Here is a 24487-nt window from a genome sequence, read left to right as displayed (position 1 = left end):
AAAGGGGTTTTCGGACATAACCCGGGTTAGATAGATATCTACGACCTAAGATTATGAAGGTATTAGAGGGAGATGTCAAAAAATGACAGTTATTTTTTGTGTGATAAACGATAGCCATCTTGAACTTGAGTATTAGTCCGCGAAATTATGTTTATTATTATTGACGTAATTTGCATGGAATAATTTAAAATATCAAATTCTGTGTATATCGTATTGAAAGAAATTACAAACAATTCATTTAATCATGACAAACATATTCAAATAAAGTGAAAATTAGTTCATGTTACAAGAGAGAAAAATAAAGAGGTTAAAAATGATTTTAAAGTGAAAAATTATAATTTTTGTGGGTGGATTTGCGGGTGAAATAAAATGAATATATAGGTACTTTTGCTTTCATTTTTTTAAGTCAAGTGATAAACAATGGACTGAGATTAGTGAATCTTGAATCTGTGATCTTTTCATATTAAAAAAACATTTAATATGAAAAGATCTTTTAACCCTTCGATTTTAATTTAATTCTCAAACTATAGGATAGAAGAGTTCTAACTGATATTTAATTTTTATTCAAAATTATCAAATCTCTCATTGACAGCCCTGAATTATTGGAATCAATTTATATGAATGTACCTGCCAGACAAACTCGAAGCAAAGACACTTTTAAATGTAACAATAACCTCAATACTAACTACTCTATGTATTCACCAATTCCAAGAATTCATCACCTTGCAAACAAATACTGTAAACTTATTGATACATTTGGTGTTAATAACTTTGTGAGTTTCAAAAGGCAACTAATTTCAGACCTATTTGCTAGTTATTAACTAATATTATTTATTAGCTTTAAAAAAAGGTTTTGTCTTCATATTTTGATTTACTTTACCATATTATTTTCTAATTACCTTATGAGTAAATTATATTTAGCTATTTTATCCATGTACATGTTACACTTACATACATATACTGTCAATTTACTATGTAAAAGCCCGATAGGTCGTAAATAAATAAATTAATTAATTCCCTTAATAACAAATGTGAAAAATGTAGTCAAAAATGCTAAACACATTTTTACTCCAATCGTAGAAAAAGTGAGAGAATTCGATATTTATTATTCATTTAGGTTATTTTTATGATTTTATTAATGCCATCCAGTACAAATATTTGAGGCAAGCTGGAAAGAATTATTATTTCTCTTTCTATCGTCAAAAAATTACATATTTCTGAATGATAGAAAAAAAGATAAAAATTCTTTTATAAAATATGGACGCCCCGGTCATATATGACAACAAAAACAGTAATCGGTTATGTGTAAATAATTAGATGAATAATCTTATATTTAACAATACTGTACCACCGACTCCAGAATAGGTAAATACCGGCAAATTAATTATATACATTGGCGTTTTTATAATATCCACTACGCATTAGCAATTTTTCTATTGACCTTCCACTCCTGGACCCCTAGAGCCGTTACTGGTTCTAACCCACTATCAAAAATGTTTTAACCGAAACGTTAAAATCCTAAATAATGGTCTGGACTCACCAGAACTTACCAATTTAATAAATCTTCATATTCCGTCTAGATCAACCCGACAATTTATTTTATCTACCCTCGTGTAGAACAAACATTCGAAAAAATTCCCCAATTCCTCGTATATGTGCACAATATAATACAAAATTTTACAGCATTGACATTTTTGGTAATAACCTAAAGAAATATCGATATGAAGTAATGCGTAAGATCGATTATTAATATGAGAGTATGGAATGTATCGGGAGCATCTCCTATCCTCTTCCTATTTTCCTCTTCCTCTCCCCTTCCTAACACCAAATTAATTTTAAGATATTAAAACTTCATTTCCAATGAACTTTAACATAAGAAACTTCTGTGGCTTGACTTCAGTTAACTTGTATATTTATATCTATCATTTTATATTATATAAAAGCTGTTTGTTTCTTACAAAATAAATAATATAGATAAATTACATTTTTTGTTGCCGTCATACAATCTCCTGTTGAAGTGTTGGTTTGTATGCCAGACCAAAGTAAAAGCATGGACTTCATGAACAAGATTTGGAACATATATTTTTACAAGTAACATTATTTTTAATGGCTCAATAGCCATCTCAAATGAAAGTGTTATTGAAATAAACAATTAAAAGCACATTATAAAAAGTCACTCGCTGACTTAATTAGAGACAGAGAAAAATATTTAAATAAAATGCTTATCACTCGCATGTTCAATGGATAATAAAAATTTCCTTAACATTTAATGACCGACCATCAAATCGAAGATCAATGCTATTTCAATTATTGAAATTTGAACTGTCCCCGTTAGAAGCTGATTCGGTCACTTTTAAACATTATCAGCTGATGAGCATGCTTATCATAATTTACGTAAACAAAAAAAATGCTATTGATCGTGGTTTTTAGGAGGCTGAAATACCCCAAGCAGGGCCGGCCCTGATCCAAAACAGCATTTAGCACTAGTGAGAACCTCGAAGGCAACGTGTTAAGTATTATGTTATCAGCGCCTTGGCTCCTTAGCAAGTCGGCACCCGGAGCAGACTGCTCCAATTGCACCTGCACAGGACCGGCCCTGACCCTGACCTGTGATTACAACATATTTGTGAGCATGTGTCAGTCATCGAATCGCAGATTCATTTGAAATTGGATGCAAGCATCTTCAGTCATGGACAAAGTACATTACAGGCAAATGTTACAATTGAGTTGCCGACAAAAAAAATTACTATATAATATTATGCCATTTATAAATTCACTATATTGGAATACAATACTGTAAAATTAACTAGCGATATTTCGAAATATGCTGCATCAACCATACTTCGACCATGTTCGACGGAATGGTATGTGCAAAAAAAAAATTGCACCACTATTCACAAATGTAAGTTCTATGATATTCTTTGTATGGCTTTATCAGTTTCAAGCACTTGCAGATTTACAATCATACACAGGCGGCTAAAGGGGGGAACAAACGCAACACTGCTTATGCATTAGCAGCCTTTTTGCCTACAATAGTAATGCCTCCGACCGCACAAAATGTTTGTATATCACGGTAAAATATAAACATTAGAACCTTGGTAGTGCAAATGAATAAAATATTCTAAATAAATCATAGGTATCATACAGAAAATAATGGTCTCGTTCCGGTTATTTAATAAGTCAGAGAGCCACCAGTGGGCACTACGCTAAACCTATAGTTTCATCTTTTAATATACAGGGTGTAACAGCACATACCCCAAGCATTTTAACCAGATTCCTGGGTATAGTGGAATTAAAATATGTCACCACTGATCATGGACTGAGTGCGTATCACGTGACCCGCTAGATTGAACCCAATACTCAGTTACGACATGATTGAATTTTTGTTATTTATAATTGAAAAGTCATTGGACAGCAAAATGACATCTGCATTTTTTACTCCAAACATGCACAGGATTGGTGGATAAAATCCTCCAGATACGTGCTGTTACACGCTGTACGCATCCGCCATTAGCAATTACAACCCGATACGACAATCAACATTGGCTTGCGAAATACCCAATCAAGTAAATCTGTTTAAAATTAATTAACGTATGCATATACACAATGACAAAAACACACCGTAAGGACGGCATCAGATGTAGCCACGTATGCCCAGCGACTCTTTCCTTATAAGCCTTCAAATGATCTGTTTCCCTATAAACCTAAACAGACGGTGGCTCCAATCGATACCTTCTTCACAGCACATTTTTGCTATTGTACATATGCAGAGCTACAAGAGACAAAAGCTAGTTTTTATTGATATCCTTGCCAGTAGTTTACTGTAGACATTACACCACTCAGTTCTGGAGTTTCCAGAAAGGATTACTGGTGTTGGCTGGCACCAATTAACGGACAATTCTCCGCAGTGCCGACTTCTATACTCAGCGATACCCGGGCAGACCAGAGCTGAAACATAAAACAGTGTATAGTATTTCTTCGTAAGATGGGAACTAAATAAATTCAAGACGGTTTCTAAACATAAAACATTTATTTTATTCTGTTTTTAATCATACATTTTTTTCTTCTTAATTACCTAATAGAACTTAGAGATGATTGGTAACAAATAAATTAATAATAAACCAAGTAATGATTAAAAAAAAAAAAAAAACTCTTGGAGTTGATTAACACATGCAACAGACGGATCCTTTTATTAAATATGAACTACGAGCGACAATCGCGCTCCATTCAGATTAACTTATGGAATGAGGAGTCTTATGGTAATTATTAAAGTACAGGCGATACGTCATACTTAGCCATAAGTGGGGAGAAATGGAGGAGCATGTCGTCGGCGGCCCAGACTCTCCACTGAAAGCAAATCATCTCCATCAAATAACAGGTGTACAGAATACAATATATCTCATCTAAAGAAGCGTCGCATTCTAACGTGTACTAATTAAGTTATCTCTAGTCATAATCCAATAAAACCACACTTTAAAACTAGGTTAATATTAGGAAGGTTAGATTATTATAAAAGTAAAATAAGAGTGTAATATTAAAATGCGACGCTTGTAACAGTATAAATTTACTCCACCTTGGCTTATCCGGGGACTGAACCTGAGGCTCGGTGGTGAACAACTAGCCCCGCCGCAATGCCTGAAATTATTCAACAAGATAATACAGGGGTTCACACAGGGATATTCACTGGTTAGCTCAGATGTGCTGGAAACCCAAAAGTAAGAGTAGATTGGAAAAATAAATAGATTAAAGGATAAGATTAGTTTCCTTAAGACTACTGGTGCTTTTGGATGTTCCAGGCACCTATTCTATTAATCAATAGTCATTGATTGAGGCTTTTGTCCTTCTTTGTTTAAAGCACTTAGAATAACAAAATTATTCTTTGATTTGTAATGTTTTGAAAGAGTTAACTCTATTGTAATAAAGATATATAAAGTCGATACGGACAATTTACTGTTCTTATACACAAGTTCTTCTTTCTTCTTCCATTTCCTTGACGCTGCAGGGTTCATGATGCAGCAATCTGTGTAGCAGAAGTCCTTCAGCATGTCGCGGACTCCCAGTTGGCCGTGGCCTTCTTGTTGCACTGGGAACAGAATTCCAGAGATACTTTCTTATTTGATATGTGCAAGCAAACTCCAAAGTGGCCAGTTTCAGGTTCAGCTGTCTCCGTGAACAGTTTTGAAGAATAATTGTGATCGAGGAATGCATTCTCAGTGCTTTTAATGGATTCTGTTGGGTGTTCATCGATGCACGGCAGAGGCTGGTTGGATATCAAGTCATCCACAGACATGTAAGGAGACAGCCCCACATCATTCAGAGCAATGGGCAGGTCATCATCGGAGAAGTATGATGTTACATCGAGGTTGAAAGGAGACATGGGGGAATCTGCATCATAGGAAGGAGAAGCGACTGAACATACAGAAGTGGGCGGCGTTGGGATATCTCTCTGCTCATTTCCAGGCATCACGTCTTCGTGAACATTCTCGTAAGACCATGCTGTCTTACGTGCAATGGGCACGGTCTTTTTCAAAACCTGGTTTCTTCCTTCGCTGACAAAATCACTATTATTATTTCGAAGAGAAGTACTTACTGGCAGTCCTGTGCGAGTGTGCACCGCATTCAAAAGAAGGCTGATCTCTTTAGAATTGGCCAAGATACTCCGCAGGTAGTTCAACTCCGACTCCATATCGGTGATGTAACTGGACTGGGTACCCAAAGTTATTTTCATTTTTCTGTTCTGCGTCTTTAGAGTCGATATTTGACCCTCCAGACCGTCCAGGTATAACTTCTTCTTGAGCCTGTTCTCTCTGGCTAAAATGGCATTCCTGGAATTACAAGCCTGCTTCTTGTAGTGCGAGCCCTCCTTCTCATTGCCCGCGCCGTAGTTGTTGTCGCCATGTGTAATGGGAGCGTTCTCGTCGCACGATGACGAAACATGTTGTAATCTACGTACCTTACTGTTTCTTTCGCGAACGGACGACTGATAACGAGCCCTTTTAGAATCCTTCAAAGGTTGACGACGATTCATATTACTACCTTCGTCGGAACAATCACTATCCTCTGAAAAACTGTACATACTTGAGCATACGTTTGACGGACGTTTGGAAGCCATTTTGGGGCACTCGGATATTTCACTAAAAAAACTGATGATATCGTGAACACAATTGAGAAATTTGGTGAAAATGATTTAAATTAAACGTTTTTTCGTTAGATGTACTGAATATGAGGAATTTTACGAAGAAAATATCGGAACTGCGCACAAAATATCGGAATATGCGGGAACATAAATAAACCACTCTCTGCGGGAATATGCGTTTAACAGGAAGAGGAAAAGAGCAGTGTTGCCAATTTGGAATCTAAATATCCGCTAGAATGTACAAAAAAATCCGTCAAATTCCGTCAAAACTTACTTGGATTTCGCCAGATATTTCGCTGAATTTGAGCCCTAAAATCACGAACATTACACAGTTTTTATTGATGAACTAAAACAGATTCACTAAACACAATACAAACGTCTTGTTACAAATTATGAAATTTTTATGTTAACGTTCACTTAAAAATTAGTTTTTTTAGTAAAATAAAGTTAAAACAGTGCTATTGAACTATCATCATTTTCACTTTCCGCCGCCGCCGCATTTTGATCCTGTTGGTCTTCAAATTGTAATGAAGACGTTGATGGTTGGTCTAGGTCACGTTTCTTGTTATATATTTTCCCAGTTTCCTAATCGCATGTTTTATTCAATCGCTGCAATCCCGATCGAACATTCAAAATTGCATTGACCATTTCAGTTTTCATTTTGTTTCTAAATTTATTTTTTACAATGTTAATCACACTAAAAACTCTTTCCACATCTGCATTTGACTGTGGTAATACTAACATTGTAAATAAGAAATCACATAAATTCTTAAAGGAATTCACATTGGCAGCATCTTCATAGAATTTGACTTTCAGTCCAGAATTCAATTGTGCTATTTATTTTTGTCCATTTGATGAAATGTATCATTGTGATAAAATTTCATCAGATGGATATTTAAATAATACCAGTAAAGGCGTTATAGACTTTTTGTGTACTTTCAATGTGTTGCTTACGCTGAAAACATAAAATTTTCAAAATTTCAAAGTTATCAGGAAGTCTCTGACGTAGTTATTTTATTAATTTAACTGTAAAATTAACATATCGTTTACGTAAAGTTTGTTCCTCTGCTACAGACACAATATTATTTTCCCTTAATGATGCCATCTTGGATTCAAATTGGTATTCCAAATATGGTCTGGGATCCAGATGACTTTCAATATTGATCGTCAACGGATCAATTTTTTGCATTAGAATGGCTACTTTTGACACTAAGAAACTTAATAGATTCTTTAGGTCACCAAATAATTTGCACGGGTCTGCAGTTTTCGATTCAAATAATTAACAATATATAACTCTTAACATATAAATAATAACTCTTTGAACCTGTTACAGTACTGGGCGAATAAAACAGAATATAAGAACATTGGTATTGTCACGGTACATGTCATATAATATTTCTGCAAACAATTTTGAGTATGCCTCGTTATATTGAAATGAGCTTTTAATTCTATCCATTGCTTTAAGATTCGATCGGTACCATCGCTCCGAAGTGGACGTGTAATTGCCGGTATTGTTTGCTTGAAGAAATTGCCAGTGCGATAAAGTAATTAAACGAAGGACTCATCATTTTTTCAGTAATTAGTAATTCTGGGCTCTATTCGATTCCGCCAGAATTTTGAATTCCGCTAGACACAAAATTCTTCCGCTTCGAGGGCACTGAATCCGCCAGATATAGCGGAAAATCCGCCATGTTGGCAACACTGGAAAAGAGGCCAAAGAGGGTGGCAGTCATCTTATCATCCAGAGCGGCAGGGGCATTTAACTAAGCTTTGGCCTTGAAACTCATTTGAAACCGCCACGCCCACCTCAAAATTCTTATAGAAAACGAATAATATGGCTAAAAGCTCAGATCTCATTGGTGAGAACAGAAGGATTGGTTTGATCTCTCGCTCTCTACCATAATGACTCGTGTAACAGAAAGAGATGACGGAATTTTGCCGTTTGACAGTTTCAAATCATTCAAACAAAATGAGAGTGGTTTATTTATACACGCGGGTTGTCATTTGCTGCCGAAATACTATCATTTCCGTCGAAAATATTGCGTGTTAAAGTTGTTCGTGATAAAAATACAATATAAGCCAGTATAGTGTTAGCGAGTTACAAACATATATTCAACCTACCTACGTAAGTTCAAGTTTAAAGTGAATTAACAGTTTTTTAGGTTATTCGTTCGGTTTTTTGAACAATGCTTCATACTTGACATATGTCTTCCTCCACAACGTATAAATGTTATTTATTATATCGATAAACTTATTCATATTATTGATTAGTGTTATCCTGTATTATCTTATTGTTTTGGTGAAATTAAAGATTTTTAAACATAAACCATGAGTTCATGAGGCTGAAAAATGTCGGAATTTTTCGTCGTACTGTCGGAAAATCATGTTTTGGAAATTTTCTTCAGTGTTTTTGCAAATGTCATTTTGGGTTTCTTCTTCTCAGATTAACAAGTTTCATCTTAAGGAAATGCACTGTAAAAGTTTATTTTCTTAGTCAGATGAACCTTGCTCTTGGAAAACATTTCGACATTTTTCTGCTTCAAGGACATTTTTATTTTTATAATAGTTTTTTTGGGCTAGTGAATGAATAGAGTAGGCTGAGAGCAATTATGTTGACTATGGTCGCATCTTTTTTTAAATGGCCTTGAGTTTCCTCTACCTTGTCTACTGCTCTGCTCCGCACGGTAGGTACTGCTTGTATATCTGTGGTTAAGTACTGTATAATTCTGTTGGATACAAAAAGCCCGAAGATATCGATCTAGAGAGTGGTATATTTATGCAGAGCGGTATATTTATGTTATCATCGTACATCTATGTTCCCATTCATAAATGGTCCCATCGAGAGTGGTATATTATGGGTATATTTATACCCACTCTCGATGGTTTATTTATGGTCCCATCTATAGAGCATACACCAGTGATGCCATGTCGCAGAAATGAAAATCGGTAGATGTGAGTTGAAAAATTCGATTCTTCGGTGACATAAATAAACCACTCACATTGGTGACAAAAATCATTAGAATACTTATATATGGTTTTTATTTTAATTTTAGGAGTTATCATTTCAAGCAAAGAATCAAATTGCTCCAACCTCGATCTCATGAAAGTTTTATATTCTTTGAGATCTTCTGATTCGAACTGCAATCTTCCGATTGCAGTTCCTCCGCTAATACCTTATCGTAATAGCCTGGGCCTTGTCCATAATCATTATTGTTAATTTCATCTTCGATTGGCACATATGATCGAGTTGCAATACTGTATAATTCAATTGGTTAATTTCCTCCATCGCGAAACCACGTTAACACCACTTTAAACTAATCCCAATGAACTGTCTCTTCTATGCGTGATCACTCTTCTACTCTTCGATAAGTTGCTCGGCCGAGTAACAAACCAAGTGACTCGGCTGAGCACTCAACCCTCTCGGCAGGTGTAACTCAGCCTTACCTATACTTACACATACTTCCATGCTGTGTATACTTACACATACTTTCAGTATCGCCTCTCATGAAAAACCACCATTCGGGGTTGAAACGTTGCTTGAAATGGCTTTAGCCGCGTTTAATGACCAGATCTGAATAGTCCGATACTTCAACACCTTATTCTTCCTCTTCCCCTCCCCAATTCATTCTGCCTCACAATATACCCCAACAGGGGATTCCATAATTACACTGATTCCGAATGGTTGGGAGTAGTAGGGACTCTTGTGTGGTATTAAAATAAGCCTTCATGACGTGAATAAATAAAATATAGTTAAATTTACCAACATTGAGATTTTTTTTTTAAGATCTGAACGCACAGACATAGGAATTAATAGACGAGAAGATAATGGCGAGGGGTAAAATCAACTGTTGAAGAACGAAGGGGGTTAAGCTGACTGTGATTCGTCAATAAATCAATCTGACAGTAAATAGGCATCTCGCATTATAATATCACCATTTAGTTCTTAAAAGTAAAATCTGCTTTTGAATGAATAGACTCTGACCCTTGACTCTGTGCAGAAACGGGCGGTCCGTTTGATAGATTCCCCAATCTTAACAAACGGACTGCAATCTTTAGAGCACAGGCGTCAGGTAGGTATGCTGTCCTTGTTCTATCGGTATTACAATGGAAGATGCTCTGAGGAACTAGCGTCATTGATCCCTTCGGCACCGGTGCGTAGTCGGGATACACGCCAAACGCGCGCCCAACATTTGTACACAGTTGACACTTGTCACATGAGAACGGGTCGCTTCTACGATTCGTTCTTAAGTTCAACAGCTCGGCTGTGGAACGAACTGCCGGCCTCTGTGTTTCCTCCCTCCTACAACATGGGACTCTTCAAGACCCATGTTCACTCCTTCCTCTCCACAAAAAGACCCTCCACACAGCATCCCCAAAGATGACATAGGCCCTGAGGGAAATTATTTTCTTCAGGGCCTCCTGTGTGGAGTAAATATAAAAAAAAAAAAACATTTTTACATGGGAGCGCAAATTACTCGCCACGTTATGAACTAATTTGCAAAGTCCAAATTCGGCAAAGTAAATTTCTTCTGTTTGCAGAGTCGTAGTTAGTTTCAGAGTATTTAGTTAAGACACTTTTACAAATGTTTCATAATTTACTTACCCCAGTAAACAACGATGAGCACACTTGAGAATCGCTACATTGTGATGTGATAGTATTTGTTTCTAAAACTGATCCATATAATACGGTGTGAATAAGCTTAAAATAAAGTAAAATAATGCTTACTTATGGAATGTAATACGATAATTGGGTTTATTCTCTTTTTCACATCTATTTTTACAAGTTTTCATAGTACAAGTCAACATTTTGCCGTGTTATTTCGTAAAATGAACCGATGATGCCTCGACCATAGTTCGCACAAGAATGATGACGTCACGTTTTCAAATTTCACTTGAGGCCATACGCGAGCCCAGCCGGCTCCAATGGAACCGGTATGGGGAGTGGGGATAATACGCTTTTAATCACTTAGGGCAGGTCTACTAATATTCATATGTCTATGTCTGAACGAAATGTTTAAATATTTTTTTAAGATTTGAAAGAAATGTTCTAAATATTTTTAAACAGAAAAAATATTTTAGGTAGTTAGGAACCTACAAATTTTATTTAACTATCGGTTCTTCCTGAAAATTATATTAAAAATAAAACATCCATTCCTTTTTTGAAAAGTCAAATATCAAGTAAAAAATAAACAAAACACCAACAAAGGTTATTTTTTGAAAACTATGTACTATGCTTTTACGTGCGCGAATGGTTTATTTATGCTTGTACGTTACTGTATCCGTTTTTTTTTAAATTTTACAATTATTTGACAGTGTTATAAACTATGACTTTGATCCAACGAGGCTATTGCATCATGCATTTATCCATTATTACGATTTATATCTTATTTCTGCTTACAATATAATTCTCCTGATGAAAAGTCTGCCGATGACCGTACTCGCCGCAGAGAGAAAATATTAAATAATATTTGGGGGAATTATTTGGGATCGCTGGCCACGTTTAATATTTTGATTCACCTTAATTACCATAAAAAGAAATCTGAATTTGGGAAATGTAAAATTTTAGCATTCTAATTTGTAATTACGTAAAATGAACATTTGCTTTCGATAGGGGATGACGGCTATTTAAAATAATCTGTTGATGACATTTTCTTTTTTTAGGTATTCCTGATACTATACGAGTGTCTAGAAGAGACATTATTAGCATTTACTCAATGCAAATTAGGTAGGTACTATTTTGGCAAACTGTGGAAATAAAATAAATGTATTTTGGCATGTTTGTTCAAATAAAAAAATATTTTTTAAAAAGGTTACGTTATTATAGGTTAGTAATATAGGTTAGGTGAGGGTAGGTAAGGTTTTTTTGTATACAAAATTATTAAACAAATTTAATTTAATTTTTTCCAGAGTTCTGCCAAAATAGTGCCTACCTAACATGCATGAATTAGATGGCAATAACGTTTCTTCTATCCCCTCGTGATGCCCTCGTGTAGTATCAGAACATATTATGATCAGAACCAACATATGAAAATATCGTAGACAGAAATTATTGGAAATAGTTGTCATCCCATACAACGAACGCGAATTTTCATTTTACGTTGTTAAAAATTAGAATGTTTAAATTAAAACTTCCCAAATGCAGATAGTTGCTTTTTATATGGCAACCAAATTGTATATTATAGCAATTAAGTAAAATAGAAAGGTTTTATTTAAAAAAAATCGTATTAAGCGTGGCCAGTGATCCTGAATAATTAAGTCGTTGACACAAGATTTCTCACTGGGATTATTTACTATAGGAAAAACAAAAAAAAGTGATCTATTCCTGTGGAACGATTCCATTGCCAGCATGAACCTAAAAAGCACCACACTTTTTTGTATACATGGCGTCGAAGCCAAAATATAGGGCGAGGGAAATTACCTGGCAGCCATCTTGTATGACAAACTTCTGAAATGTGCAAAGTGGTGAACAATGAATTATTTATCATAATGAACTATTATATTCGATGTTTGTAAATTTTTCATGTAGGGAAATTTTTGATCCCGGAAAACTATATTCTGAAAATTTTCTTCTGGGAAAATTGGTTGGTAATTTTTTTTAAAGATTGTTTCTTTTGATATTATGTGAAGTTTGGAAATTTTCCATGTTGGTAAATTTTTATTTTTCTGAAAAAAAATTAAAAAAACGTTTACAAATACTGATTGTTATTATTTCTGCCCGTGATGTCAGTGGTAAGACATAACAATATATCAAAAAAAGAGTTTACGCATAATAAATGGTTATTATATTAAAGTGGGAAGTCAAGGAGAAAAATCCCCTGGACTGAGCAATGAAATACTACTGAAAAAAATGCGGTCTAGAGAGAAGTTTGTCTTGCCGTCTTTATAGATATACAAGGCACCTTTGACAATGTCTCCATCTCGATCCTGAAAAAAAAACTTTTAGGCCTTGGCCTTCCCCCCATGTTTGTCCAATCTATTATTAATCTATTTCTAGATAAAAAAAATCATTGAACTTCCAGATATTTCTCCTCAAAGTAGGTCTATTTGGAAGGGTTTACCACAAGGCGATGTATTGTCCCTCTTACTGTATAATATATACACATATGATTATGCATGTCACCATTCCCCCACAAATAAAAGTTATTGAGTTCGCAGATGACATAGCTTTTTTCTTACCATCCAAAATCATCCCTCTCGCCGTCAAATATCTTAACGAAGCCATGAATGCCCTTTGCACATGGCTCAAGTTAAATGGTCTTGAACTTTCAATCCAAAAGACTCAGTGTGTCACCTTCTCAAACCGCCATAAAACCACCCCCGTTCAAATTTTATTTAAAAATTCTCCAATCCCCAACGCTTCCGAAGTAAAATTTTTGGGAGTAACATTTGATAGGAAACTTAAATGTTCTTCCCATATTAATAATTTAGTTACTAAAAGCGAAAATTTTTTGAATATCATCAGATCATTATCTGGCGTTTTGTGGGGAGCTCACCCTACTTGCATCAAGTTGCTTTAAAATGCACTTATTTGAAGCCATCTCGACTATGCCGGCCCACATTTTAGTACTGCTTCATAAAATGTACTTGATAAATTAGACAAAATTCAATCTAAATCTTTGCGAATTATAACTGGAGCGATGCAATCGTCACCCATCAATTCCTTTCCAGTAGAATGTTCTGATCCTCCTCTTTATTTGTGCGCGTCGGCGTGGCACACGTAAGGTCCGTTTACGCAATTTTTTTTTAAATCGTATATTTTTAAAATTAAATAATTGATTTAAATGAAACAAACGGCAAACGCACGCAAGTGATAAATAAACATGGCAAATCCATGTAGTTGCGGATTCGTCATAAACGAAGTTCTGGCTTTCGTTCAACAAAAGGTTGAAGTGATGGATGACATTAGTCTAACCCAAGTGTGTGATATGTTTACGGAACAAGATATCGACTCCGCGAGAACTCTACTTACGAGTATTCTGGGCCAACCTCCAGGCCCCTCGACGAGGAGAATCGGTGAGGGAAAAAAGAAAAGGTCAATCACTGATTTGATTAAATACATGAGAGAAACTGACGGCAAACTTCTGCCAAAATTTGTTGTTTTAGACATCAATAAACTTCCACCAGTAACGTTTGATCGTGTAGATGTAACTACTTTGTTAAAAGAAATAATAATGTTGAAGAACGACATGCGTAATCTAAAACTGAATGCATTGAACGATAACTTCGCAACTTGCGAAGATGTTACAAAAATTCGACAAGAACTGCAAGATTTTAAAACAACATATTCATTGAAAATAAACAGAGATGATACAACGACATCTGTTGACGATGATACAAAGTTAAAGCCCACCTGTAGCAAACTAAATCATCAGGCGAACATCAAGCAAACGATGCCATCTACCGATAACGTTTCAAACAATGTTAAATCAAACGAGCCAACCCAAAAAAACAATGTGTGGAATAAATCTCACAGAGGGACAAGTACACTGGATAAAACCGATTCGATGACAACAAATAAGGCGCTTTCAACAGAAAAAAATAATCTGAAGAGCCCTGTTAATCAAACATCAGAAACCACGAATGATTGGAGAGAAATTACCTACAGAAAAAGAAAAAACTCACGTATTTTAATAAAAGGAAAAAACGAGACCTCCGGGTTAAAAGTACTTCCAAAACAGAGGTACATAGTTGCCTCCCGATTCGATCCGGAAACAACTACCGATGAAATAAATGGTTTATTGATCTCTCACAATTTACATTGTAAAATAGATAAATTTCTGGCAAAATCAGGCGAGTTTGCAACTTTTAAAATTGGAATAAACAGCGAAAAATTCTCAGAAATTATCAAGGAGGAAATTTGGCCACCAGGTATCATAGTCCGAAACTTTATTTTTAAAAAACCGATCTCCACGCTGAACAGAGAAGATAAAACTTCTAAAAATGGATCCACATAAAAATGTAAATTTTCTACGGATCGCATCTCAGAACTGTAGGTCGATTCGACGGACAAAGCATTTTATACAAGATTTATGCGAAACTAATGATATAATACTACTCCAGGAAACATGGGTTCTACCAACAGAAACAAACATATTTTCAAAAATTCATCCCCAATTTTCAGGATATGGAACTTCAGCCGTAAATCTAGCTGATAGCCCTTTAATTGGACGACCTTATGGTGGGGTCGCAATCCTATGGCGGGATTCTCTTTCTGTCGACATAGTGGAATGCTCTGAGCCAAGACTGGCGGCAATACAAGTAACTGTAAACAGTGGCAAAATATTAATTTTTTCAGTTTATATGCCGACAAATAAACCCGAAAATCTCGAGGAATTCACAAATTGCATGAGTAAGGTAAACACAATAATCAATGAAAGAAATTCGACGAGTGCGATTATTTTAGGCGATTTCAATGCAGATCCCAAAAGTTTGTTTGGCCGAGAACTAGAAATTTTTTGCAAAGAGTTTTGCTATGTCTGTGCCGATATCAAGTTGATGGACCGTAATACTTTTACATATGTGAGTGATGCCCATAGTACCACAAGCTGGCTAGATCACTGTGTCGTCACAAAAGCACTGGAAAACGCTATAGCTAGCGTAGATGTCCAATATGATGCAGTGTGGTCTGACCACTTGCCAATGTTAATAAATCTCAACCTTCAATTTCTACCAGCCTTTGTGGAATCATGTAATGATAATATGATTGATCCTTCTAGATGGAATCCAAAATCGAATGTTGAAATAACAAAATATACTGAAACTATTAACAGCAAACTTCTAAACATAATTCAAGATTTCGACCAATCAGACCTTGATATAAAATCAGCGGCACAATCACATGAAAATCAAATAAATTCCTTGTATAAAAATGTTGTAGATGCACTGCGAAGTGCTGCCTCCATTACATTTAATAACACGAGTCGAAAAAATAGAAACATTCCGGGATGGAATCATTTGGTTGCAGCGAAGTATGCAGCATCGAGACGCGCCTTTCTTTCATGGCTCGAGGCCGGAAAACCACTTTCGGGGCCGGCTGCCGAAGACAGGAAGAAGTACCGAACGATTTTCAAAGTAGCTCTGAAAAAATGCCAACAAAGAGAAATCCAACAGCGAATGGATGGTATTGCCACCTCACTAATAAATAAAGATTTCTATAAATTTTGGCAAAAAACCTCTTCAGAATTGAAAACCAATATGAAAACTCCTCTTTGTGTGAATGGAGTAAGAGGAAAGGAAAATATCGCCAATGAATTTCGTAACTTCCTCTCCATGGCAGGCGAAGAAGTAGCGGAAAAATCTCTGAATGTAAATTTTACTTTGAAAACCGAAGGTAATATTACCACTAACAGCATTACTCCACATATGGTAGAAAGAGCTGTAAGAGAAATGGCTACAGGAAAAGCCACAGGACATGACTCAATAGCTCTTGAGCACATCAAGTATGCTGGGCCAGTGATTCATGTTATCCTAGCAAAACTATTTTCAAATATTATGCGTTATAGGTACATCCCGAACGAAATGACAAAAACGGTAATTATACCCATAATTAAATCAACAAAACTTGATCCATCCATTATCAATAACTACCGACCGATTTCACTCTCGACCGCCCTGGCAAGAATATTTGAAAAAATTTTATCGACGGTCGTAACAGACCATCTAACGACAGAGGATAACCAGTTCGGATTTAAATCTGCACTGTCAACATCTATGGCAATATATTCCTTAAAAGAAACCATTAGCTACTATAAACAAAGAAAAACGCCAATTTATACCTGCTTTCTAGATCTAAGCAAAGCGTTTGATCGTGTTTGTCACAATAAACTCTGGAAAAGAGCAGTTTCAGAAGATATAATAGCGATTCTTTCAATTTGGCACACGCAGCAAGAAAATGTGGTGAAATGGTCCGGCGAGTTTTCCAACCCATTTTATTTGAAAAGTGGCGTAAGGCAAGGAGGAAGCATGTCTCCAGCACTGTTTAATATATATACTGATGAACTAATTCAAAGACTTAATAACAGTAAGATAGGTTGCCATGTTCAAGGAGTATGTGTAAACAATATTAACTACGCAGATGATATGGTTCTTCTAGCACCGTCACTTAGCGCACTGATGAAACTACTCCAAATATGTGAAGATTTTGCAAAAAATCATAACCTTGTATATAATACGTCCAAATCAATAGTTATGGTTTTCAAATGCAAAAACGAAAACATGCTAACACCTTCAGTATGGCTAGATGGAAGGAAAATGGATGTTAGTCGTAGCGTCAAATACCTGGGTCATATTATCACAGACGACCTGAAAGACATCGAGGATATGGAAAGGCAAAGAAGAGCGATATCCGTTAGAGCAGGTATGCTGTCAAGGCGTTTTTATCTCTGCAGTACAAACGTGAAAAAGATACTCTTCAATGCATTTTTCACTTCGCTGTATACGTCAGAGCTGTGGGTGAATTACACTTCATCCCAATGGCATAAGATAAAAGTTGCATACAATAATGCATATCGCCAACTATTCTGCCTACCGAGATACTGTAGCGCCACGGAAATGTTCCTGGAGGGACGAGTACACTCTTTCAGAGCGCTTCTCCGCCATCACATGGGAAGCTTATGGCGCAGACTACGCCAATCTAGTAACAAAATCATCAGAGCCATGGTTGCCTGGATGGAGTCCCCTCTGATGGCCCTCTGGAGACGGGAGATGTGCAAATATCCCCCATAAACGGCTGTTGACGCTCATTTTTGTGTTTATATTTTATCTTTTTTTCACTTAAATTCCACTTTTTTGTGCCTGTCGGAATCACCTATGTTATTACCATAGACATATGAATATTAGTAGACCTGCCCTAAGTGATTAAAAGCGTATTATCCCCACTCCCCATACCGGTTCCATTGAGCCGGCTGGGCTCGCGTACGGCCTCAAGTGATATTTGAAAACGTGACGTCATCATTCTTGTGCGAACTATGGTCGAGGCATCATCGGTTCATTTTACGAAATAACACGGCAAAATGTTTACTTGTACTATGAAAACTGGTAAAAATAGATGCGAAAAAAGAGAATAAACCCAATTGTCGTATTACATTCCATATATAAGCATTATTTTATTTTATTTTAAGCATATTCACATCGTATAATATGAATCAGTTGTTACTATCATATCGAGAAACGTCTGGACGCGAAACACAAAGCTGGTTGGTTGCTGGGAAGTAAATTATGAACATTTATAAAAGTGTCTTAACTAAATACTCTGAAACTAACTACGACTCTGAATATAGAAGCTGCCTTACTTTGCCGAATTTGGACTTTGGCAAATTTGTTCATAACGTGGCGAGTAATTTGCGCTCCCATGTAAAAATGTCTATTCATTCAAAGCAGATTTTACTTTTAAGAAGTAAATGGTGATATTATAATGCGAGATGCCTATTTACTGTCAGATTGATTTATTGACGAATCACAGTCATCTTCACTCCCTTCGTTCTTCAACAGTTGATTTTACCCCTCGCCTTTATCTTCTCGTCTATTAATTCCTATGTCTGTGGTTATTACCAACCTTATTATTATTTTTATTACTTATTATGTATATTATTTCAAATATGGAATGTATTGCATTGCACTACCCCTGCATACATTCTGGAATAAATTCTTATTATTATTATTATTATTTATTTAAGGCGTCAACTATTTGCTGACAAATTTGTTCTTAAATGTTTAAATTCTAAATGTCATCAGGTTATCCCCAGCGTCTCGTTGTTCATTGACTCAACCCATTCATCTACAATCAGAGCTTCAACTAAACCTCTTCCTACCATCTGTAAAAAAATTCATATTAAGTCTCTCTCAGAGCTTCAAATCATCCAAAATGATTTACTTCCCTTATACAAATTAAAATATAGTCACGTCTCACGTCACCCTATCCCCAACAATTTTAGAAGGGATCGGAATCCTTAAAAGTCATTCTATTCTCCCGGCCCGTACTGTCAATAATATGTTCAATGACATTATTTCATTTAAATGGCCCAACTTTTCTCTTTTATTTACTGATGGATCCAAATCTCCCGACTCTCCTAACTGTGGTATAGGTATTAACGTTTACCACAATAATTCTAATGACAGAATATTTCATTCAATTTCAAATCAACTTTCAATATTTTCAGCCGAGTGCATTGCAATAATAGAATCTCTCAAATATATACTCAAAAATAATTTTGAACATTCCCTCGTTCTCTCTGACTCTCTCAGTTCCCTCCAAAAACTTACATCCAGTCCCCTTCTTCATCCTGATGATCACTTTGTATGCCTTATTCGAGAGATGATAGCCTCCATTCAAAGCTCTGGAAGAACTGTAACTCTGATTTGGATTCCTGGACATATTGGTATCATGTGTAATGATATTGCGGATGCCTTGGCAAAACAAGGAGCGTCCAACCCTGTTGTTACCCTCGTAAACCACTTTCCCATATCTGACATTTTTTCCATCATCAAAGATAGATCCCACAATGTTTGGGCAGAGTATTGGCACATTGCAAGTCAATCCAAGGGAGCCTGCTATGCCTCAATACAAAGGACTATCCCATCAAAAACGTGGTTTGTAATGTTTTACCTTTTCACCATTTTCTTTTATTTTTATTTGTTTAAAACAATATAAAATTTTCTTCTCTCTTGGCTATGACCGATATTTAATTTTTTCTCTAAGGCTTTGCATATGTGTTCGCAGGGATGGAAAATTCCTCCCCTACAACACATAAGCCTCCATGAAAATTGGACCCTTTTCTTTGATATCTACAGAAAGCTACTTAAAGCTCTCTTGTACTATATATCTTCATAGACATATGTACTCAACTAATTAATACGTTATTTACGAACTTGAACGCAAATATTTCCGTATTTATATTGTAATTAAATTCCATCAAACGTTGTGTAATTTTTTGATTTATGATATAGGATTTTAATTACCTTCATTTTTGTGGTAACCCCCTTGGTTCTGATCGAGGTGTTGAGTTTCACAATTTAATTGGTCTTTCCATTGCAAACCTAGACTTAAATGAATTCTCTGGATGAGCTAACTTTCCTATTGTAATTATTCTGATTCCCTGCACCCTAACAAAATCGTAGTTAAACGCTGATAAAAGATATTATACATGTTTATTTGGACAAGTAATTTGATATAACTCAAATGGTTAATTGTTAGTAAATTTGATTTTGGTAAACTCTTGTGTCTGTCTGGCGCCACTCCTTTATGATTCTGCTGCTATAAGGTACATGTAAAGATTGATTTAGTAGGTTAATGTAATTAGTTAATTGCATATTTGACGAACTCGGAATAGCCCATTTGCTGGCATAATTTGGCTCCAAATCCTCCTGCAAGTAAACGAGATGATCTTGAGTCAACGAGAAATTCGCACAATCCTTTGACACGGCTCTTTGATTGATACCTAAGTTATCGCGTCCCAAGGAGCCTTCCACGTCATCATGTACTGCCTTCAAGTTTCCCCTCGAGTCCCGATACCCCCAAATTCCGACCCCTCCTTGGACTACAATTTACTTAGGGCGAACCGGTTTCGTCCTATATACAATCATATACTCACGGTTGGTGTGAACTTACGGGTCGTGAATCCTCATTCCACGTTTAAAAGAAAATGCGAGAGTGGTCTATAAGACCTAAAATGCAAGCTGTATGCAGGTCCGCATTCTCCAGTAAACAGTACATACGAATAAATATATGTATACATACAGTTTGGGAAAGGTTTATAACTCGCAATACGAGGCTATCTACCTCGCATTCCGAGCTCGGATCTCGCGCCAAGAACTCTGCGAAGCTCTAGGTCTGGTAACCGAATACATACGTACTAATAAGGTGATACTAATAAATACTAGTAGAATAAGGTCATATTTGATAGTTTGTTTTGGAGAGCTATCGAACTCCAGGCTTTTGTTTGTTTGGTTTTGACGTTTTTATTTAAGAGAATCGCCATCTCTATTGGATTTGGTTAATGGTCTTGTTATAGGAGCGACCACAGCCTCCTATTGATGAACTGTATTTGTTTTAAATTTTACCTCCAGGGTTCAACATTAATTTTTGTTCATCCTATCCCGCGATTTTCCAATTGTTTCAAGTGGTTGATTGCCACATTAGAGAGTACTCGACCCTCAAATATCTCAGGCAACTGATGGGGTTTTGTATGAACACCCAATCAATAAAATTCAAATGTTTCGTATAATTATTCGATATAAATCTGGCTAACCCGTGATTTTTCAATTGTCGATTGTGAATGATAAGTATTTGTGAGCACGCATCTTCCAGCTGTTTCAGGTAACTAATAAAAATCTATGCGACTATCTAATCAATGATATTCAAATGTTTTGTATAATTATTCGATATAAATCTGGCTAACCCGTGATTTTTCAATTGTCGTTTGCGAACGATAAGCATTTGTGAATGACCCAAATCGCTGCACATTGCACAATAACATCCTGATGTTTATCCTTATAACTCCGATAAATTATCTAGTTACGGCCAAGGTCGTTTCCAAACTATGCAGTTGACCCAATTCTCCAGTGAGCTCTTTATTTGTAAACAAATAATATAAACATCTCCTGACACACTAACCTAAATGTGAGATTTGTTTATTTTAAAATTCCTTAGAAGTCATTTGTGCCTCTTTACTTTTATTGTGCACTATTAATTAAAATATTTTTAAATCCTTTATTGAAGTTAAACTATTTTTCATTTTCCGAATTTAGTAAACTTACTAGGTTTAATTGAAGAATAAATATACATATATAAGTACACATATCTCGATTATCAAAATATGTTAACTAAGAGTACATATATTAATAAATAAATATAAAATATATGATTCTACATAGTCTGGAATATTAATAAATACATTTTTTTTTTTTTTCAATAATATAGATATGTCCTCGGGTAGGTATTAAAAATCGCTACCATTTCGATGCTTCGATTAATAAATAAAATACATATATATAATTACATTACTCATATATATATTCTTTATATACAATATTTTACTTTACTTTTATATAGATAAATATATATACAAATATACAATATACATACATTATTGTGTAATTCTTTGTTTTGTTGTTTTAATTTAATATTCAATTGATATACTTCCACTTCACAGCCCTTCTGTGTCTCCTGGGACCTGAAAATTATTTATAAAAGGAAAACTCACCCACGTCAAGGTATTTCCGGTCGGGTAGTACACAACAACCTTGATGAAGAAATCCTACCTAATTAATTGTATTTTTCAACTAATTTCAAAATAAATCTTTTCGACTATTTATTCCTATTTAATATTTTATTCTCGCTTGAATCGTATAAATTAGCTGATATTTAATTTTTCTTCCGAACGAAATCCTAATCCAGAAAACCCGTTGATTTAATAACACCTTTCTAGTTTAGGCTTTTGAATGATAGCTGTTTCAAATTCTTTTTCGAAATGATAGACTGATGATTAAAATTCCGGTTAGAACGACAAACACTTTTAACACTGTCGCTATACGCACGATGGATTTTAATTGAACAATTTATTAATTCTAAATTTCTTTTTATATATTTTTTTTTTTTTTTTTTTTTTTTATTGTTTAACTTATAACATTGTTACATTGTACATAAAATAAGTTAAAAATAAGTAATAGTGTAAAACATATGTTGTTGAATTTCTACTCCAATGAAGAGTGCTAGCTCTTGAGCTTGGCGTAGGAGTTATTTGACAATTATTTCATGTTTATATCAGTAATTAACATTATTACAGTACAATAAATATAAACTTAAAAGAGGATTGTGACGTTAATTTTGGTTGAAACATGAATTGAAGTTATAACATTTGATAGGTGATATTAATTTTTTTTAAAGATAAATTTGACCTTCTTTTTGAATAAAGTAAAATCTGGTATTTTTTTCACTTCTTCGGGAAGACTATTAAAATATATTATGCCTTTGTAAATGTAGTTATTGTGCATTTGTTGTGTTGAAAATAGAGGAATTTGGATGTTAAAATTATGCCTTAAGGATGAGTTAAATTTAAGTTTTTTTACTACAGTTTCTTTATATATTTGTAATATTGCATCTTTTTTATAGAGGTCTTCAATTTTTGGTACTTCGAAAATTTTGAACAATGATGCTGAAGAGAAAGTTGGTTTTTTTTTCAAAATTACTTTGATAATTAGTTTTTGTACCACTTTAACAGAGCTTAAAAATTTTTCATATGCACCTCCCCACCCAATGATTCCATACTGAAGTAATGATTGGACTAGTGCGTAATAGACTTTTTTCAGGTTGTTTATCTTGAGAACATTTCTTAATCTAATGAATATATAGATACATTTTCTAATGCGTTTAACAAGTTCACATATGTGTCTGTTCCATTTCATATGTTGGTCTACAATTACACCGAGGTATTTTATTTCAGTTGTTTGGTTTAGTATGGTACATGATTCATTACAAACATCTTTGTTACATTTTTTGTTGTGTATTATTATATGAATGTTGGGGTTAGTTTTGAATTTATTTATTGTGAATGGTATATAAACTGTTTTTTTTGCGTTAATTGTAAGTAGATTTGTATCGAACCAGTTTTTTAGGATTTGGATGTCATTATTTGCATTTTCATTTACAATTTTCCAGTCATTACCCTTAATTATGATAATTGTATCATCTGCGTAAGATATAACTGTTCCACTGAGGTTTTGTTTGAAAATATCGTTTACGTACATGATAAAAAGTAAAGGACCCAAAACAGTACCTTGTGGTATCCCAAAATCACTTGTGAGTGGTAGACTAGATGCGTGATTAATTTTTACAACTTGTGTTCTTTGGTGAAGATAACTTTTTAGCCAACTTAATGCTGTGTCATTAAAACCTACGATCTTTAATTTTTGTATTAGTTTGACATGAGATATGCTGTCGAAGGCTTTTTGGAGATCAACAAAAATACCAACACATTTTAATGATTTGTCTAAAGCGTCTTGTATGGTACTAGATAATTTAGCAATGGCGTCTTTTGTGCTTTTGTTTTCCATGAATCCAAACTGATTTTCGTGAATTATATTATTAATCTTTATGAACTGAGTTATTCTTTTTTTGGCAATTTTTTCAAATATTTTTGCAATGTTTGATAGTAAAGAAATAGGGCGGTAATTGGTTGGTTCTTCCGGATTGCCGGTTTTAAATATTGGTATAATTACAGATTGTTTGTACATGGATGGAAAAACTCCGCTTTGAAAACTTGTATTGATTATATGAGTTAATGGTTTTGATACTTGTGATTTTATACATTTCAGTGTTTGTATTGTGACCCCATCAAAACCAGGGGCAGAACCTCC

The 24487-nt window shown here is 34.9% G+C and overlaps 1 protein-coding gene across 2 annotated transcripts; it reads right to left on the bottom strand.

Moving 5' to 3' along the window:
* Window positions 1-1110: 1110 nt before the first annotated feature.
* On the bottom strand, window positions 1111-6318 carry LOC149416524 (uncharacterized). 2 transcript variants are annotated; one of them, XM_089640803.1, is made up of 3 exons: window positions 4574-6318; window positions 3812-4347; window positions 1111-2607 (listed from the first exon to the last, which is right to left on the bottom strand). In XM_089640803.1, the coding sequence occupies exon 1, from the start codon at window positions 6110-6112 to the stop codon at window positions 5039-5041; it is 1074 nt and encodes a 357-aa protein (XP_089496929.1). In that variant the 5' UTR covers window positions 6113-6318; the 3' UTR covers window positions 1111-2607; window positions 3812-4347; window positions 4574-5038. The 2 variants fall into 2 exon arrangements, with proteins under 2 accessions (XP_089496929.1, XP_089496928.1); XM_089640802.1 differs by having other exon boundaries at window positions 1111-4347.
* Between the last annotated feature and the right edge of the window lie 18169 nt (window positions 6319-24487).

This window comes from Hesperophylax consimilis, chromosome 16 (assembly GCF_061612785.1).
Source record: "Hesperophylax consimilis isolate HC1 chromosome 16, BYU_Hcon_1.0, whole genome shotgun sequence".
In the NCBI taxonomy this organism is placed as follows: Eukaryota; Metazoa; Arthropoda; class Insecta; order Trichoptera; family Limnephilidae; genus Hesperophylax; species Hesperophylax consimilis.
Note: the sequence above shows the minus strand (reverse complement) of the source record. Positions and strands in the feature narration are given on the sequence as shown.